At 31.2% G+C, this 21,026-nt stretch overlaps 2 protein-coding genes across 2 annotated transcripts; both read left to right on the top strand.

Annotated features, from left to right (window-relative positions):
* Window positions 1-5,631: 5,631 nt before the first annotated feature.
* LOC133285852 (WAT1-related protein At1g09380-like) lies at window positions 5,632-10,091 on the top strand. Its single transcript, XM_061483150.1, has 7 exons — window positions 5,632-5,861; window positions 6,014-6,076; window positions 7,719-7,835; window positions 7,930-8,161; window positions 8,539-8,697; window positions 9,444-9,595; window positions 9,869-10,091. The coding sequence occupies exons 1-7, from the start codon at window positions 5,632-5,634 to the stop codon at window positions 10,089-10,091; spliced, it is 1,176 nt and encodes a 391-aa protein (XP_061339134.1).
* Window positions 10,092-15,358: 5,267 nt separating this feature from the next.
* Window positions 15,359-18,563, top strand: LOC133285913 (uncharacterized calcium-binding protein At1g02270-like). The gene is made up of 10 exons (XM_061483231.1): window positions 15,359-15,511; window positions 15,647-15,751; window positions 15,948-16,053; window positions 16,605-16,825; window positions 16,889-16,965; window positions 17,058-17,166; window positions 17,252-17,377; window positions 17,527-17,634; window positions 17,749-17,856; window positions 18,321-18,563. The coding sequence occupies exons 1-10, from the start codon at window positions 15,383-15,385 to the stop codon at window positions 18,561-18,563; spliced, it is 1,332 nt and encodes a 443-aa protein (XP_061339215.1). The 5' UTR covers window positions 15,359-15,382.
* Window positions 18,564-21,026: the final 2,463 nt, after the last annotated feature.

The following is a 21,026-nucleotide window of genomic DNA, read 5'->3' as shown; positions in this document are numbered from 1 at the left end:
GAGTTTTTAAACTCATACTCATTCCTAAGACAAGACAGTGTATTTATGAGGGTAAGCACTTAGGCTTTTAATGATTTCTTAATCTGTTGTGTTCAGATGATGTATAAGTGAGTTACATCACAAGAAATCACCTATGTGAGTGTGAAGTGAGGGCCGCTTCTATGAGAATTTTTAAAGGCCGATTCTCTAAAACACTCGCAGAACCAGGCAGGTGTCCCACGGCCAAAATGGGCGCAACAAAGGACCAACAATGCTAGAGAAGCAATTGTGTGACTCCTATTGTCTAGGTATACACTAAAGGTTGACGGTTCAAGTCGACCTAGACCACCGATTGACCGAGTATATCCGATAGGTTTCCACTAGAGAAGGTTCAAAGGTAACTCCATCTATCTCGATGCAGTTGTTTCTCGTTGAAGAAATTACACTTTGCATTTATATTCTTGTGCATTTTTTGTCACGATGATTTGACTTCTTATCCATGTGGGGGATTGTTGGAATTTATATATATATATATATATATATATATATATATATATATATATATATGTATAGACAATCTATTGGTTATGAATAAGAAGTTTGGTAGTGAAAAGGTGTGCCTTTTCGTCGACAAACAGATGTATCTTTTCATCTTAAACGATGTGTTGTTTCATCCTAACAGACATGTTGTTTCATCCTAACGGACATGTTGTTTCATCCTTGAATGGGTGTCTTTTCGTGTTGAACGAATGTGTCTTTTCGTGTTGAACGAATGTGTCTTTTCGTGTCGAACGAATGTGTCTTTTCGTGTCCAACGGATGTGTTGTTTCGTCGTCGAATAGGTGCCTTTTGGAACGTGACTTTACGTTGTCTATAAATAGACACTGACACCTTCAGAAAATGGATCCAATTTTTCTGCACTGAAACTCTGCCGGAATTTTTCTCCTTCCGGTTTTGCATGTTCCTTTTCATACTCCGGTGTGATTTCCTCTGGCATTTTGTTGTGTTCGTTTGGGCTGTTGACTGGTAGTGCCGCCACTCTTCAGACGAAATCCGTTCTATCCTGGGAGACAAGTGTCCATCAACCTTTGGCATCGATGAGGGGGCAAATTGTCTTAAGGAGACACGTTCTGTGGGCTCGGATTTTTATTCCTCTGATACTGCATATCATTATCATTCTGTCTCATATATCTGACAAGTAAGTCTGTTCTTATTTTATTTATAATTGCACAGTGATAATTTTGATCATCTACCCCTTCTGTTCTTTACATGGGCCACTGTCTTCAATAACAGATGCATCTTATGCTAATATCACTAATATAAATTAAAATTAAAATAAAATCATAATATTATTTAAATATTTGTTTTTTAGTTCAAGTGAGGACCCACTATATAAATGGTCCTTGGAGAAGTACGCAAAAAACTCACGAAAAGGGTGTACATGACGACATGCAGAATTTGAAATTGCATATTCTAATCGCATTTCTTATAACTCAAACAAAAAGCTGTGACGGCGATTTTCCCGAACAATGTTATGCACAAGGATAGATTATTTTATCTATTTTTTTTCACCTACATTTGTCAATTATTCTCAAATATTATTAGATCAGAATCTCAATACAAAAAAGAAATGATAAAGGTAGTTGAGATTCTGATCTAATATATTGAAGAGTAGTAGACGAAAATAAGCAGAAAAAGATGTAGATAAAATATCATATCACATGTTATCATTAGAATTTATAAGATCAAGATTAAATGAATTTTTTTGAATATATAATTAAAAAAAATTTATGGATATTTTAATAATATATATTTTATAGTGAATTATATATATATATATACTTAAAAATGAATAAACTTTGATATTTGAAAAATTATAAAGATATAAAAGGTCAAAGAAATATATAAAAATTAGAATGAATGGAAAACATTAAAATAAAGAAAAAAATAATTAAAAAATAAGGTCAAAAACCAAAAAAATTGTTACGTAAGAAATTAAAAATTAAAATGTTGCCACGTGGCGATGCTTAAAAAAACTTTAGATATAAATAGAAACAAATTACGGCGATAAAAAAGAAACGTGGGTTTAATTGTCTAGCCGTTTGAGTAGGTCTAATTGAAGTTTAACTTTGCGGAAACCCATGACTGATTTACAAAAAACAGTTAAAATTTGACTTGTGAGCTGTAAATAGTTATGACGTGTAAAAGAAATTGCAAATGCAATTTTCTCTATCGGTTGATTCATATAATTCTCTACTGTAGTTACGTCTTATTTATAAAACAAATGATGTAATGCCAAATCCACACGAAAGGATTTCATGGATGCGGCATGAACAGTGTGACACTTTATCAAACAAAACAAAACAAAACATAACAAATAGAAATTAAAAAGAGAAAATCACCGAAATTTAAGCCAACTAATTATAAGCATTTTAGTGAACTGTTTTTCTCACTAATGATTTCCCATGCTAAAATGATCAATGCTATTTTCTGTTTGCAAACTTATTTCTTTAATTAAGTAATTAAATAGTTATTTTTATTTGATTCTAACAATTAAATATATAATTAAGTTATATGGGAGAGTCAAACTCCCTTGTTTTTCTGAGAGGTAGTTATCAATTGGATTGTATCTACATGAGATGGCATGGCAGTTTTTCTCTCCTCAACACATGTCAGCTACAAAAAGCTCTATTGTCTCTTTCTTGTTAAATCAAACACAACTTTGTGTTTTTTCTCTTCACTTCAAAACTCTCATACAGATATATTCATTAATTGCAGAGTCTAAAGCTATATACATTCGCAAGCAGAATCATAAGCTCCACACTCCGTTGTTCAAGGTAGCTAGCCTTCGCTTGGTTATTCTAACGTTATTTAATTTCCTTTCATTCCTGTATATATAATATTATAGATTGCTGAAGAAAGTCCTAACAAATGTTGCAGTTAAAGACATTCGCCAAGGTTTGCATTGTTGCATTTGATACCAATGGGATCTTCATGTTAGGGTCACCATAATTTCAACTCAGATTACGTACTCTGAGTGTGGCAGAAAAGGTGAATCTCTCTCCCCTCTCTATTCATATATCCTAATTCCTGTCATGCAAGTTTGTATATATAAATATATATTGGTCGTAAAGTTTTAAAACAATTTAATGTACTCAAGTACACCAAGATTAAAGAAGGAGAGAAAAATTGAAACTTAGAATTATGTTTAAAATTACAAATAAAGTTACAGATCAAGTGTTTAAAGTGTGGATTACTTGAACATTGTTTTCTTTTGGAAGCTCTCTCTATTTTTTTTTCTTTTTCTGCTTTGTTGATTTCATCCATTTCGTATGCATATTTGAAATTTTAAAAGTTTTAAATTTTATTTAGTAATTTTCATTAGCTTGTAGCGTAAAGCAAATTTTATTTAGTAATATGTTTTTTATTGCCTACTCTACCTATTCCTTTTCAATACAGTTAGATCACAATTTCAATTAATTTTCATCATTCTTCTCTTCTCTTGAGGTTGTGATTTAAAGTTGTTGAAGAAGAATAAGTAGAATGGGCGCAAAAAGAAGGTAGACATAATATCCTATATCTTTAAAAATCCCTTTATCAAATAATTGTCTTTTTGGAACTTTTTCTTTATTCTTAATTTTTCAATTAGGTTGTTCTCTTTTAATAAATGATTTAGAAATTTATCTACATATTTTGTTATAGTAAATGTTTTGGTAAGTAACTATTATAATTTATGTCCGTTTAACATGAGAGTTTTCAAAATTATAACATTTTTTAAAACATTACAAAAATATTTCATGGACTGCACGAGTTAAGCGCTAGTTCGAAGTAAATAGTACATCAAAAGGTATTACAACATGTCTTAGAGCTCGTTTGTTTGAGCTTCTAAAAAAAATAATTTTTATCTCTTCCTTATTTTAGAAGTGTTATTTATAAAAGTTAAAACCATTTATATTTTTATAAAAATATTTAGTTTTTTTTTTTTTAAATTGACTTTTGCTTTTCTTAGAAGTTAAAATTTTTAACTTCTAAAAAAAGTAAATTTTTGGTTTTTTTGTGACTTCTGCTTTTTTTTTAAACAAACATCCAAACAAACTAAAAACGAGAAGTGCTTTTTTTCTTGAAAAAAAATCAGCTTTTGAAAAAAAAAACTCATCCAAACAGGCTCTTAGTACTCATTTGGCGGGTTATTTTTTCAGTTTCTCTTTTTTCATATAATTAAAGAAAAAACTTAGTTAAACATATTTTTGTAAAAACTCTTACCATAAACGATATTTTTTTATAATGAATAAAAAAAATTAAAAGTTCGCTGGAGAAATTTGTTTTTTACGATGTATATACCAATTTTTTAGAAAAAAATACAAATTATTTTATCAAACAACTTATTTTTAGTTTGAGCTTTAAAATAATTTTTAAACTAAAAACTTTATATAATCTCCCAACAATTTTTAATTTTATTTTTTAACTTTATCTTAGAAGTAGGTTTTAACCTTTAAAAAAATCTTAGATAGCCTCTTAAACTTTTTTGCTAATAAATACTTAAATAATTAAGGTTTTTTTTTTAAAAAAAAAAAAAGAGATAAATACAATGAATTTATGAGTCATGTATAAAAGCCATCACCGCATTTGAAATAAATACTCATCTCATTCAAACATCATCTTTTGTACCAAATAATAGTAGCTGAACAATGGAGGTGAGAACATGTGTTTAATTTTTTGGAATAGTATTATAAGTTTAAAGCCTTGATCTCAAAACCCATATCGAATCGGACTAGTCGCGAAGTGATGAATCGATTAGAATATCTTCAACAACAACAACAAAAAATCATCTTCTGAAAGAACTTGTTTTTCTACAGGAATGCTATTTAACACGAAATGAAATTTACGAGCATTTATGTTTGTTATAATATGAAAAAAAAATTACCACATATTGTTAAGAAATAACTGCAGAAGTCAAGTACAAAACAAGAGAGTAACCCAAAAGCAAAATGAAAAAAGAAAAAGGAAGGAAAGTCCAAATTGCCGACTTTGGTAACTCTATCTCCATCTTGATGTCGTTACTTTCGGCCATATCAACCTATATTTGGCTCCAGAAGCCAGCAACACTTGTTGTCATCATCTTTCTCAACTTCGATGGTTTATTCAAATTTGAACTTTGCTATAAGAAATTCATTCAAATAATGACACTTCCTCATATAGAAGATATTAAAACTCTTAGTGGGAAAAGCACCAACCACGAAATGTCCCAAAACAACTGTAAACATAATGCATATCGCTACTCTTATTAATAAATCACGAATGACACAGGATAACACGTAATGGTGACAAACATGGAGACCAGTGGCAGACTGACACAGAGAGTTCACTGACATAATAGTTTTGCTCTAATTCATGGCATCTGTCACCGTTTCATCGTCCCTTCAGGTTTTCCCAAAGCTTTCCAGCATTTATTTCTACATTAATTGACTTTTTGATTTTGCATCATGAGCGTGTGTCTCAGATATATAGTTTACCTTAGCTGCTAGCATAACACCGTTTCTTTCTCCTCTCTTTATTCATGTATTTGTTTCTCTTTTGTGAGAAGAGACAAAGGCACCTATTTTAGCACCTTATTTAGCTGGTTTTGTTTTTCTCTTCCTTTAGACAGAGAGAATGGGAAACACAGAGAGAGAAGCAGAGGCAAAGAGCATGAGAACTGTGAAGGAATGGTTCATGTCTTCACAGGCTTTGCTGAGCATGTTACTTGTGCAAATTTTTGCAACTGGGATGCAGCTACTATCAAGGGTTATATTAGTTCAGGGTACTTTCATCTTTGCACTCATTACATATCGTCATGTTGTTGCTGCCATTTGTGTTGCCCCCTTTGCACTCTACTTTGAAAGGTAAGCTTTTGCGTTCTATTGACTAGTTGCTTTGTTCTTATAAGTTCTACATTTTTTGTTGAACTTCACTTTCCCCTATTGCTCTTTATGTTTAATGTTTGGTTGTTTTTCACCAACCCTTTTGTTTGTTCTATTGAATGTTGTGGTTGCAGAGGCCGCACAAAGAAGTTCAGTTGGAGAGTTTTGTTTTGGATCTTTGTTAACGCATTAGCGGGGTAAGCATTCTTTGGTTCATCTTGGAAAGTGCAACAGTGAGCTTTTTCTTACAATAAATATGAGCGTAAAGTGATAAATGACAAAAAAGAGTTTTTGCTATTAAATACCCTCATTCAAAATGAACTTCTTGTGATGTGAAAAAACAAAGGAAGATAAATAAACATCTGGTGCATCGGATAGGACATCATGCAATAAATTTTACCTATATATTCTTCAGAATACATAATTAAAATATTAAAATTATTTTTTTTCTGTTCTCTACATCAACAATTTTAATATTTTAATTATGTACTTTTGAAAGTACATAGTTAAAAAATAATTGCTGGACCAAAATCTCATTCATAAAATATGACAAGTTGATTTCGCATAAACATTTCTTGCAAAAGTGTCTATAGCCAACAAATACTGTTGGACGTGAAAGTTTCATACTTAAAAATCCTTAGTCCACGAAAATTATGATCATTGAATGTAACCTGTTATGTGGGCCCCTATTATAAACATTGAAGAAGTTCTCCTCTTGCTGGTCCATCCTTCACTTATAGAACAATTATTTGACCTGTGAATGTGACGTTTATTTTCGAAGTTTATTAGCCTTCAACTAAACCGATCCTGCATTCTATGAATTATATTGGGTACATTAGGCATGGAGAATCTGAGATTGTGGTTTAACGTGATTGGTTTGGCTGTGCTGGGAAGAAAAGTTGGTGGCGCTTTCAATTTGTAGAGTATGGAAATTACAAAAAAAATTGTACAAATCAAGTTGTTTGCATGCAGTGGTCCTGTTTGGTGTGAAGTGCGCTATCAGTTTTTATAATTATTTTTTATGGAACCCTACTTAGGTTTGCGTCCAAAGTTAATCTCCTTTCTACACTTTTAGCAAATCTATTCCTTTTTGTGCTGAAAAGTGAAAACAACCAATAAATATTATTTATGCTTTTTAGATAGTTAGACCAAAATAAAGTAGAGAATAAATGAGTGAGTTTATCCGCAACATTGCATATTTAAAATTGATCTTAACTAAATAAAAACACTCGTGTATTTCTTGTAGCGCCGAATTACTAACAACCAAATTTGCGGAATTGCAGTTATATATGCTGCAATTGTTTCTTTTTTTGGTGGATGGTAATAGGTATTTGGATTTTGGAGGCTTTCCTCACCGCAAAAATTGAAGAAGAAATTAATAATTAGATTATTTTCCCTATTAATGTTGCTCATAGTTTCAATATCAATGTGTCGGACACTTGTGTTTGTCCCTTTCTTTCAACCCCTGCGATACAAACTGAACCCTCTTCCTCAGCCATCATGTGAATTTGAAAGAAAATGCCAATTAATGTATATTACATACAGCTGGAAATAACTTTATATGAGTCAAGTAGTTTGTCTTCATTTTTCTTTCAGTCATCAAATAGAGTTCAATACTTAATTTCCTGTATAGTTGTGATATCAACACTACTGAAGTAGCAGCATTATTTATTTTGAAATGCTTAGTCCATGCTAACACTCACATGCATGCTCTGTTGCTTTTAACTTTTTTATATATATATATGCATGTAATTGTTACAAGTTTATAGAGTGACATATATATACAATAATGATGGCTTGTCCTGTTCGGTTTTTAAAATGTGATGTCATCAATTACAGGATGACTATGGCTCTAGGATTGTTCTATTATGGTCTGCGAGACACTTCAGCTACTTACTCTGTCAACTTTCTCAACTTGGTTCCAATATGCACCTTCTTTACCTCTATCATATGCAGGTATCCATAAAGACCACAGCCTATATATATAAGTAAATATGCCATATGCGTAGCATTTTTTGCATAACCAGCATTGGTTCATGAATTACTGCAGAATGGAGAAACTGGGGCTGGGAACGTGGGCTGGTAAAGCCAAGTGTGTGGGGGCAATTTTGTGTGTTGGGGGTGCTTTAGCTACAAGTCTTTACAAAGGGAAGGAATTTTATCTTGGTCATCATAGTCATCACACTCAGGCTAATGTTGTGGCACACAAAACCCACATGCTTCGTGGCACTTTCTTTTTGGTTGGAAGTTGCTTCTCATACACAGCTTGGTTTATTGTGCAAGTATGAATGAGTTGTCCCATGCTTCATTTGTCTTCTATATTGCATCTGAAGATCTCTCTGCTTTTGGCATTTTATATGTGAATATCATTTATTTATTTTTTTGGTAGTACTTGGCCTCTTTATTTTCAGGGGATTACTCTGGATTATTTTATTTTTTAAAGAATATCATATTTGGAGTTAGCTGTCAAATAATTAATATAGTTGTAAACATTTATTGTGAAATAAATAATTAATAAATATATAACAACTCACACTCAATACAGTACACATAAGTGGACCATCACAACTCCCAGCTGGTACCTATTTCTTCAGTTTTGTGAAAAATACCTTTAATGTGATTATTATGTTTCTCAAATAGCTATTTTCAATTTTAACAGGTCAAGTTGCTTAAAGTTTTTCCGCTAAGGTATTGGGCAACAATGCTAACATGCATTATGGCAGCATTTCAAGCAGCAATAGTAGGCGTATTCATGGATCACACAAAAGCTGCTTGGAGTTTAGGGTGGAATCTACAACTGATCACTATATTGTACTCGGTAAGATGTACTGAATGCTTACCTTCAAATTGAAGTTACTATACATATCGAATGGATTAAAACTATTAGGACACCTAAATTATAAATATTATTAAAATTAGACCACGTATAGCATTATTTATTGGAATATTTGAGTGCCAAGATCTTTCGTATCATTTAATATATATTTTTATAATGATTTTTATATCAAGTACTAGTAAATTCAATTTAAAAATTAGTTTAAAAAAAGTAATCAGAAATTGAACAAAATAATGCACAAGAGATTTGCTTGATTTATCTTTTTCTATTTCTAAAACTTTAAAATGATTTCTCTTAAATTTCAGGTTAAATTGTTCAATTTTCTTGTCTGATTTCTTATTATATATAAAAATTATTAAAGTCAATAGTAACATACATGCCTCTCAAATTTCATTCACAATTTATAATAGGGAGGGGTTACATTTACAAATTTTTTATTTATAAACTCTTACAAACTACATTATGTACTTTCGGAAGTACATTATTCCGGAAGTATATAGTGTAATTTGCAAAAATTTGTAAATGGACTCTTCCCCTTTATAATAATAAGGATTTAGTTATAGATTTAATTAATAATTTGAAATAGAACTAAATCATGAATCATGATGTAGCTTGGTTTCTAAATTTTGCAAACTATATCAACCGTGATAATTTAAGAGATTAAACTTTGAATGAGGACCCTGAACACTCTTTAAAAGTTATTAACAATTGGGATTTTATTTGTGTAGGGAGCACTGGCCTCGGCAGCTACATTTTGCTTAATATCTTGGGCAATTACGATCAAAGGACCTACTTATCCTCCAATGTTCAATCCACTGGCTCTTATTTTTGTGGCCTTGTCAGAAGCTATCATACTTGGTGAACCATTAAAAGTTGGAACGTATGAAAATCTTCTTTTGACACTATGCCAATTTTCTATTTTCCTTAAAATTTCGTACCTTATATATAGGCATTATGGGGTTTGAAACTGCAGCTATTAAAACAGAATCACTTGTCAACTTCACTAGCAGGAACGAACACCATTAAAGATCCAGCAGATTTGCTTTTCTCAACAAGCTTCTTTGATAATCTAGCTTTGCTATGTCCTTATATATGATACATGTTGAAATTAAAAAAATAAAATAATAATCACTAATCTAAAACCTTTTTGTAGGTTGCTGGGCATGGTTTTGATCATAATGGGATTGTACTGCTTCTTGTGGGGCAAGAAGAATGAGAAACAGCGCTTGCCTCAACCAAATGTAGCAGCTGCAGAAGTATCAACAACCATGGCTGATGATGAGCTTGCTGGGGTGCAATCAACAGCCATAGTAGTACCAAGTTCTTCACCTAATAATAGTGTAGTTTTAGAAATTGAAAAGATTGACAGAAACTGAAAAAAAAAAAAAAAAACTTTTAAGGTAGGATTGGTCTTCTGTCAACATTTGCCTTCAAAGCTGAAAAAATAAATAGCAATAATGAAAAATTGAACTAGGTAGAGAACTTTACCTCTTTTTTATCAAAATATGTTAAAGTTCAAGGTGGTGAGGAGAATGGTACTGATGGCATTAGCTAGTGATTATTACAATGTAAATGTGAGAGACAATGCTATAAATTGATAATTAGCTACTTAGCTTACTTACCCTTTCATTACACAAAAGTGAACAACATAAACTAATAAATGCTTGACATATAATATCATGAAGCTGTGATGAGTTGAGAGCAATATAACAGTAAACCAAGTCCTCCATTTCATCCCAATCATGAACTCCCACGTTGTCGATCATCTCAAGAATTGAACTTCTTATGTGGACAAAAGGGTTGGCAGAGTAAGTTACAGCACAGAAACTATTAGCAAAAGCTGTTGGGTTTGCTATTTTACTAAAGCCCAAATGGGTTATTAGTACGAGAAGAGCCCAAGGAACCTAGAGCCCAATGAGCTAGGATTTCTTAGAACCCATCTAAATAGTACCTCTTAAGTCATCAGCCTCCTAGGTCTTTTTTGTGAGAAAAAGGCAAGCTCTGAATCTAATCAGTGCCCACACACTTCTCCTTCCTCCTCGAGAGATAGTTTGGAAGATCTGCCATAGTCCAGCTTCAAGGAGGTTGTTCGTGCTGTGGCGCTGAGGTGAGCTGTTCGTGAAGAGGAATCCTACAAGGGAAGATTCTACACGAGACCTGCGCACCGAGAGGTAATTGTGAAACAAGGATGATTTGGTAAGCATACCAATGTACTAGGTCTTAAACCGCTTCCGCATAAATCTAAGATTTCCTACAAAAGCACCATTCACATCATTGGGCAGGGTAGCAGAAAAGCTTATTCTGTTCTTGCGCCCTTGTGCAATTTTTCTCTCTCTCTCTCTCTCGCTTCCATGACTAGGCATTCTCTTTTACAAAGAAAGAAGCTTCATTTTACTTCTTTCTTATACATGTATTATTATTTATTAGGAGGAGCTTGCATTATTTATTTAAGGAATGAGTGTACCATTTCTTGGAGCGTATGCAAATGAAATTCTTGTGACTATTGTTATGATATGGGCCTAAAGTTCGCACCTATACGTCTAGATTTTTAAAAATGGGCTTGAGTCTCAAAAAGTGAAACCCACTCCTGAGGGTTGCACAAAAAGAATTATTGAGACTTTAAGCCACCCATTCAGTTAAGACACCGATAGAAACTATTCACTTTTATATAAAGGCAACAGACATAATATTTTTATAGGAAAAGTAGAAATATTTTTTCTTTAATTATTATATAATATTATATAAGAAAATCAAAATGAAATATCATGGCTGCTGGAGATGGCATAGTTTCTGAAATTTATATTATTGTAAAAATATTATAATTTAAATAAATTAAACCTCTTCTTGTTGTCTTTTTTATTGATATTTTAACTTCTAGTTATATATATATATATATAAAACTTCTAGTTAATCATAATAATTTCACCTGAATTAGTTTTTCTGTTTAAAAAAAGTTTAGAATAAAATGTAATCTCTTTTAAGATCAAGATATTTTACTACTTTTAATAAATTTATAAAAATATTTACAAATAATATATTAATTAAGTATTATTAACAAACAATTCAGTGTTTACAGAAAAAAATAATTTAGTAATTAAATATTCTTATTTTTCCCTTTAGTCTTTTGAATAGTTGACACATTGAAGATGAGCATGTGGGAGTAATAGCATGTGTTCAATCCTCTCTAATATTATTTTTGGGAGAATTTAAAGCCTAAATTTTAAATTCGTCAAACAGGATTATCTTCTATAAAAAAATATCTGTGGTTTATAAAAAAAATTAAAATATTCTTATTTTACACAAGCAGAGTTTTAGGAGGAGTTATTTGTTTGTTTGATAAAACTTTTTTTTTTTTGTTCTCTAACTTTATTCCCGACATTCGCAAGCACAAGTTGAGCCAATATATCACAATTAGTTCGACTTCGAGTAACCATTTAAAACATGTGTAATTCATATAATTGTTAATCACATAAAAAGAAAATAATACGTTTAAGTGTCTCTTACCATTGCCAAATGTGCAAATCAATGTAATATACACATTTTTTAGAAAAGTTTAGGAAAAAAATGTTTTAGTTTTTACATTATTTTTTATTTTTTTTACAAAGCAACCGAAAATTTTGTAGCATTTCATTATTTTATTAAAAGATGTTTCAGGTGGTTTGGGCTCATGGGCCCACCGGAAACATTAAATCTATTTTTTGCTTTTATTAGCTGCTTCAAATCCATCAAAAAATTTAGCTGATAATTAACTCTTTAATTTTAGTGAATCTAATAATCTATACTCTTATATAAAGGGATTTTCCACTTTTGTAACCAAAAAAAGTTTTAAAAAGGAAAACATCAATTTAAAAATAGACATAATAAAAAAAAATCAGATCAAATCACTAAAAAGTAAAAGCAATTTAATTTACCTGGATTAAAATATATTCTCTTTGCTAACGAGTTTGTAACATAATTGAAATTGGTTTCAAATTTTAAGTTTGAAGTTGGATGATTAAGCGAAAATTACAAGCTTCCATAGATTCCCTTTTATCTTATAGCGTTCTCGTTTGCTAACGACTTTGTAACCTAATTTGTATTGATTTCAACTTTTCATATTGAAGTTGGACGATGATGTGAAGTATAGAATTTGTTGGGTTATGTGTTCATTAGATAAAGGTTTTTTTTTTGGCCTTTAATATATAAGAAGGGCTCAAGTAATCTTAGGATTATATTTTATCTCTGTATATATCCATTTTATCAGGTGAATAATCATTATTTTTATATAGGAACAAGTTATGTTTATAATTTTTTTTTTTGTTTATAACTCTTACAACTTCAACTATGTATTATAAGAAGTATATTTTCAAATATTTGTATTTCTCGAAATATATAGTTGAAGTTGTACGAGTTGTAAACAAAAAAATTACAAATGCAACACTTCCCTTTTATATATAATGAAAGTACCAAGATTTAACCTACGATTTTATGCAAATTATTCAAATCTCTCGTCATTAAATTAATTCTAGTAGCTTAATAATTATGTTTTTTTGAAATAAAGATAGTGCACACACATCTCTCTTTCCCCTTCCTGTGTCATAGCTTGAAAGATCTCATCGTGTTGTAGTCTTGCCTATGAAAGGATTCATCCATAGACATTTAGGTAGTGTTTGGTTCGGGAGAAATTTTTTTTTACTAGGGAAATGTAATTGATAGAAAAATGGTTGGAAAGTGAGTTTAGTAGGAAAATGTAAAAAAAGTTATTTGGTTGACCCAAATATTACCAGGAAAATTTATTTAAATATGCAAAATCTATGTTCAGGAGAAACTTTGCACCTGTTTTTTCACTTCCTCAGTTATCTCAAAATACCACATCTCAAGTGGTATTCTGTAGCAGTAAATTTTATCCAAAAATCAACACAAAAGTCATTTTCCCATCTATCCTATTTACCTGGTATTTTTTGAAAAAACCTGAACCAAACGTGGTATTTTCCAATATCCACTTACACTTTTTCATCAATCTCAAAATAAACCTTCAACCAAACACTACTAAAGAGCAAGGAAAGTTAATATCAGGCGTGCCTAAATTATAAGAGATATACATTTTTTTAAATTTATAAAATGTGATGATTCGTTAATATCCCAAACCACAATAGCTCTAGCCAATCCAATTATTCCTTCACAACTTCCCTCGATTACATTCCCCTTCATTCAATGAGTTTATATTAAAAAAAAATGTTATATTCTCTTCCTATCTTATATGTTAGCTACCCTTCAACGAAGTTTTAATTTCGTAAAGGACTTAAAAATGCAGGATAATAGAAAAGTAGTATAAGAAGATAAGAGTTTGACATGTAATTTTTTACTTTTCGCGTGACTCTACGTTGAACTGGAGCCTCCTGTATAAATTCTTACCTTTTGAACATAATTTCTAACTTAGTCATTCAGTTATAATTTGTATTAAATAGAAAAAGGGAAATATAAGAATTATGTTGTAGGAATGACACTGTTTATTCCTGCTGTCATTCCTGCAACAAGGATCCGGCAACGTATTTTGAAGATACGGTGTCGTATCCTGATTTTGGTTTGACTTTTTTTTTTAAGCGTGAGACTTACACTTAATTTGTGTGTGCAAGAAAATAATCTTGTCGTATGACATGACAAAAAACGAACCCATAGAAAAATAAGGCACCGCCGAATCCATAATGATAGCAATCCATTTGTTGGCTTCAGAAAACAGACATTGATTGGGTGTCCCGTATTTTTCTCATCTTTCTATAACTTTCGGCCTAAAGATAAAAACTCCTTCGGTGGGCCGGTTCCCACCACACTGCTCGCTCCTAAAAGATACCAAAGAGAATTTATTCTATTCCCACTACTTGTCGTTATTATTTTTTGACTTGATGAAATTATTGTAAAATAATGTTTTTCTGGACATTTAAATATATACAAGTTTTGGTGCTAATATTGTATACGTACGATTTTATCAAGAATAGTCGACACTACTTTTGATAGTGTGCAAAATCTTATTCATTTGATGTAGGTTATAAGATGCTTGTATATGTGAGAGAATATAAAATGAGATTCACGGATAAGTAAATAATGTTTTAATCATGTTTTCCCCACCTTATGAAACACACTTAATTTATATGACTTGATTAAGTGAAAAAATGAAGATATTAAAATCTGAAGTAAAAGTTACTTTTCACTAGTTGAATAAAATAATAACTTGAGAAGATAACAAAATTTTTAACTTATTTTAACTTTAGACTATAAGGTATTAGAAACCTTAAAAGTCACTTCAAATAAAAAATTTAGGCTTAATTGATATTGATGTATCACTCTCAACTGTGACTAAGCATATTCATCCTACATTGCTTCCTATCCGATTCTCTTTTTCTCGTTTCAAAATCATATAGATATTAGAAACATGTTGAATTTTGGTTACCTTCTCGAGAAAAAAAAAAAAGTTAAAATTGGTTTGTGGACCCTCATATATAAAAGAAAAAAGGAGACACTTTCTGTCAGTGGCTCGTGTTTATAGCTTCCAAGCTCATTCAAGTTGGTAAATGGTGGGGTTATGCGAGAGATTGTGTAAATAAATGTTATATTATGCATATAGAGTAGCATTGGTAGATTTGGACATATATACTGATATTTGAGAAAAGATAGGAGCAGTTCTAAGAACATGGGAAGAATTTCAAGGACTGCAAGTTATGCAATTGCCACTTCAATACAGGAAAACCAACAACAACCTTGTATTGCTTGCACCACTTTTAACATTCTTGCTCCCATATATAAGCGCGTCAACCATGAGGTTCTTCTTTTTCTTTTGCATTATGAGTTTCCATATTTTGCATTGGTCATTTCCTTAAATGGGGTAGTGTAAATTTGGATGCTTTTTCTTTTCTTTTCTTTTTTTCTGATTTCTGATTTGGTGGGGTGGAAGCAGGACCTGAGTTGCCGTGAAAGCGACCACAGAGTGTATTGGTTGGCCAGGAATCACAGGATATTGGATTGGTTGTTATATGAGAGATCTTCCATTATCTGTCTTCAGGTTTGCATGTTCATGGCCTTTTTGTTTGGGCTGAGTTTCAATGAATGGGCAAAATGCTAATAGTAGCATACTAACATGTTTTATTGAATACACAAGTGTTGTGCTTTCCAACTTCCCATGAAAACTTGATTTTTCTGTTCTTCTGATGAAATCTGTTTTTGATGTGTGATGGCGCTGATATGTTGGATTTGTAAAGGAATTTTGGGTTGGAAATGAAGAGCTTGTTAATTTGTATGAGAAGAGACTTGGTGATGCTGGATATATTATTTTCAAGCTTGGACGGACTAACAACCGTGGTGATGGTATGCAAGATTCTCCCTCAGTTAGAAATTACCCTTTTGGATTCTTATTTTCTTGGGTGTTTCAAGCTGATCATCTTTATTATTGATAACCGTACCTTATAGATGTAGTAAAGTTATTCATGAGCCTTCACATAAAAGCTTATGATTTCAAGAGATTTGGTCTTTTCCATTGTCCATTAAAAAAAACAAGAATGAAAAGAAAATGTCCATGGAAATTATACTCGCGCCAGTTATACAACTTTTATGGGTTACCATTTTTTCCATGGGACATTGAAGTGTCAATCCGATAGACTGGCCTATTGAAGTGGATAATGGAAACACTACCTGAGTGATAGGTTCAGAAATGTTGAAGAAGGGATCAGACATCTCTAAGATTTGTTTATATTGATGAAAAACATGTTCTATTTTTTATTTGCTAACTAATGAAACTCTTTCAGACAGCTTAAATGCTAATCAGGCTCTCATACTTTTATTTTCCATATGCATGGTTTTGTTAGCAGCTCAATTTTTATGCACAAATGCTCATATGAAGTTTTATTTGGAATCTTCAGGTCTTCTGATAGCGGTGCAAAAGGAATATTTTACAGTCCTTAATTATAAGGAGTTGCACTTCAATGATTGTGGTGATCGAGTAGCTCAATTGTTACATGTTGAGTTAGCTTTTCCATTTTCACAATGCCAAAACAGTGATATTAGGCAGGAAATTCTTATTGTCAACACTCACCTACTTTTTCCTCATGATTCGAGTCTTTGCCTTGTACGACTGCATCAGGTATGTAAGCATTTAGTTTTGGTAGCTCACTCAGACATACATTAAAATTTTCTTTTTCTACAGGTCTACAAGATACTTCAATATGTGGAATCTTATCAGAAAGAGCACCAACTTAAGCCTATGCCAATTATGCTTTGCGGGTAAACTTCAAATAGAGTTCCATTTACATTCTTTTATTTTTAAGACACTTGAATCACAATTAATGATTTGTACATAATTTTTTATTTTCCAGTGACTGGAATGGAAGCAAACGGGGACATGTTTACAAGTTCCTGAGGTCTCAGGGGTTTGTATCATCATATGATACTGCACATAAGTACACTGATGCAGATGCTCACAAGGTAACATGACTAGCACTGCTTTCAGAAATTTTCATCTAGATAATATGCTCATCACTCATATTTGTTTTATGTTGAGTCAGTGCAGTGGGTTAGCCACCGTAATCATCGGGGAAATATATGTGGTGTTGATTTTATATGGCTTCTAAATCCTGACAAATATGGTAAACTACTAAAAGCAAGTTGGAGTGAAGCAGTATTTGGCATGTTCAAGGTAATCTTTAACCATCTTTGCAAGAACTTTTAAATATTTAACATTATTTCCCGTTCAAAACTAGCACCATACCATTAATTGTATTTGTGGATTCCACTGTTGTTGTGGAACAGAATTCTGTCACTGACGATAAATTTCTCCATTTTCAGTATCTATTGCGAAGAGCTTCACTGACAGAAAGTGATGCATTTGCTTTTTTAAAGGCTGGAGACGAAGATTGTATTACCTATTCTGGTTTCTGTGAAGCACTTCAACAGGTATGGCGTAGTATTAACTATTAGATGACTGAATGTGAACTTCAAAGTTTCAGTTAGTCTGTGCACTTGTCTGAGAAGCCCTCTTGTTAATAAAGGTTTTTCCATTATGTGCAGCTTAATTTAATTGGTCATTGCCATGGGTTAAGTGTTGAAGAGACAAAGGATTTGTGGATTCAAGCAGATATAGATGGAAATGGTGTTCTTGATTATAAAGAATTTCTGGTAAAGTAGTTCAGATAAAATTAGCTGTTATTTAAATTTCTTATGAGAAGCCTCTGAAGTCTTTGACTAATTTAGACTTATGCAACCAATGACTATAAATTTAGGATAAGTTGAGAGTGTAACCTTAAAATCTAAATGCTTTTTCTCCATAGGACATGTAGTAATGCATCAATGACAGCAATTTTTCTTGGAATAGTCTATCTTATAATAAGTATTATTGATTCCATGCCATTAGACAAAAATTCATTTGAACTATGGAGTTCTGTCATATGTGCAATTCAGATAAACCATTTCTGGCATATGGGTCATAACATGTTCCTGTGCATAATATGGATAAACATTAGTATTATGTCCTACCATAGCACTGTCTCAGTATATAATCATACTTAGACTGATTAAACCATTTGGATCTTCGTCTAAAACTTTATGGGCTAAATCATGGTCATGATATTATGCGGTTTCAGCAACAAATCTGGAATCCAACTGGATCAGATCAGAGAGATGAGAACATAAATGTGAAGCAGGCTAACGAGGCAAATAATAGTGAGGAGGAGCAAACAATTGGTTTTAGTGTAAAAAATGCAGTTCTGTTCCCTCCAGAGGTGGAGAAAGGTAGATGGCCTGAAGACTACTCCCTTTCTGATCATGCAAGACTCACTGTAGTTTTCTCACCTGTAAGAATGTCATGCTCCCAAATGATTTCTTGACAATGATTGGGAGCACTCTTAGCTTAGGTTTTCAGTATTAAGACTAGTGTTAAATAATAACACATGACAAGGCATAGCACAAGAAAGCTCAAGGGGCATTTTGAAGCTAAACCATTCTAGTATTCTCTCACATACCCTGCATTACTGATGACATTTGAAGTAGTAACAATCATCACTCTGTTTTCCCCATTTATCTTTGCTGGTTGAAAGAAAAGATTGCAAGGAAAGAAAGAAGGATTGGTCTGTATAGTTGTTGCATAGGGGTCTTAAGCATCTATCGTTTTGTAGTATCGTTTTGTAGCTCGGTTAGATGCACCATGTAGAGCTTCTTGAAATAGAGGTGAGTTCATACAAATTGTTGTTATTATTATTGTTATTGTTATTGTTTTTATTATTGTTATTATTATTATTGTTGTTATTCATATTATTGTTATTATTTAATATACAATAAATATTTAAATGAAACTTACATGACACTTAATAACAAAGTTACCACTATAGAGATACATGAAACTTACATGAGAAATTTACTATTTAATATACAAATCTCTCACTTTAGCTTCAAAAAGTTTGAATAGTGTACACATTTTGAATCAATTCTGTTTTTTTTATTTGTTTTTTTTATTTTAAATTTGCATCTAAAATGGCTCAAAGAAACGAAGCATGACAGCACTTAGCAAACATGTCTGAACTTGCACAAGTTGTAGGGTCTGTTTTCTAAAAATGTCATAAGTATTCTCATAAGACAAATAAGAAAGAACAAGTTAAAAAAAAAAAAAAAAAAAAAAAACCTTCTAGCATAAATATGAAAAAAAAAAATTAAAAAATATGAAAGAAGCTATTGAATACTATTTCACCATGCTTCAATTTTTTCTTTTTTAAATGCTGTTAAGAAATAATTTATCTATGGATGCGTTTAAATTGATCAATACTTTCAAGGAGGATGAGGAGAACTTCAGCTAGGCCATCATTCAAGCTATCCTTGACAGTATTGATAGTGGAGAATGAAGATAACAAATCAGATTTTGATATATCAGAAAAGCAAAAGAAACAAAAATATGTTACAAATTGTATCTTGTCACATGTTTCTATCTAGATAGAGTTGTAACTATTTAAAGTTGAACAAAGCACAGTCAACTTTAGAGTTCCTCAAGAGATAGAACCGTGTCAACCGAAACAAAAGAATTACATAAACAGTCAAAGCAAAGCTAATAATTGATCAACTAAAATAAATTAAAATGCTTTTGAAAATAATGATATAGATATATATACAAGAATCATTAAATTACACAGATTGCATCTATACTTGTAATATTTTGTAGCTTGATTTATTCGAATTTTCAAAAAACTCGATGTTGGACAATCTAAATTTGTTAGCTGGTGTTGTAAATATATAAACATCCAATATAATGCATGAACAATGTCAAATAATAAGCATCTTATTATATATAAAATAATATATTTTTATTAATAATTATAAAAATAATACCTTATTTTCATTTAGTATCTTATTTTTAAAATTTTGTGAAGAAAATAGTTAAAACTAAAATCAAACTGTCACTACGTTTCTTGTCTTCAAATTTATTTAACAAAAGTTTAATATCAAGAATATAATAAAAAAACTTTATAATTACTAATAAAAATTTATTAGCTAAAAATTAAAACTTAAAACACATCAGGCACTTTTTTTTGTAGAAAATATTTTCTTTTCTTTTTTTGGTAAGCAAAAATATTTTCTATCTTGACTAATAGTTAAATAGTGTTGCATTATTTTCATTTTGATTCCTGTTTTCAAAAATTTGTATACGAATAACAATTGTTGTTTTCACCGTTTTATTTAGAGATCGTTAAAAATAGGAAATAAAATGAAAATAAGGTGATATATATTTACAATTATTTATAAAAGCAGAAAATAGAAAACAAAAATTCCTCTATTCAAACCAAATAGGCCTATACTTTCTCACGTTGTTTTCATTTTACTTTTTGTTTTTGAATTTCTATGAAGGAAATTGTGAAAACGTGTTCATAAATTTTTCACAAAATTTTGAAAACAAGAAGCAAAACAAAACAATGTAATATTTCCATAATTATTTATGAGAAAATTAAATAAAAATAAAATTGACAAAAGAATCCCCCGTTTTCATTGTATCACTTCTTTGACTCCCTTCTGGTGGATAAAATATTTTCAGGAACAAACAAATCATACGTATTTTTTTCTTTATTTTCCGTTATCTTTTGATCTCTTGTTCTTCGAATGTATTTCTCACAATTCTTCTTATCAGCGGAGGTGCTTGCATCAAGGAAAGTAAAAAATCTTGCAGCAATTATTGTGCTATTTTGCTTCAGCTTGTGTCAATCCACAAAGCCATGCTTTTAACCTTTATTAAAGCGCGTATTATAAAGTTGGATTTGCTTTGTACCATTTAACATTTTTTACTAAAGGTAGTGTGGACAAGAATTTTA

This window comes from Gastrolobium bilobum, unplaced genomic scaffold (genome assembly GCF_033153095.1).
Source record: "Gastrolobium bilobum isolate Gb01-03AN ecotype WA unplaced genomic scaffold, APGP_CSIRO_Gbil_v1 utg1530, whole genome shotgun sequence".
In the NCBI taxonomy this organism is placed as follows: Eukaryota; Viridiplantae; Streptophyta; class Magnoliopsida; order Fabales; family Fabaceae; genus Gastrolobium; species Gastrolobium bilobum.
The sequence above is the reverse complement of the archived record's forward strand: the minus strand, read 5'-3'. Positions and strand labels throughout refer to the sequence as shown.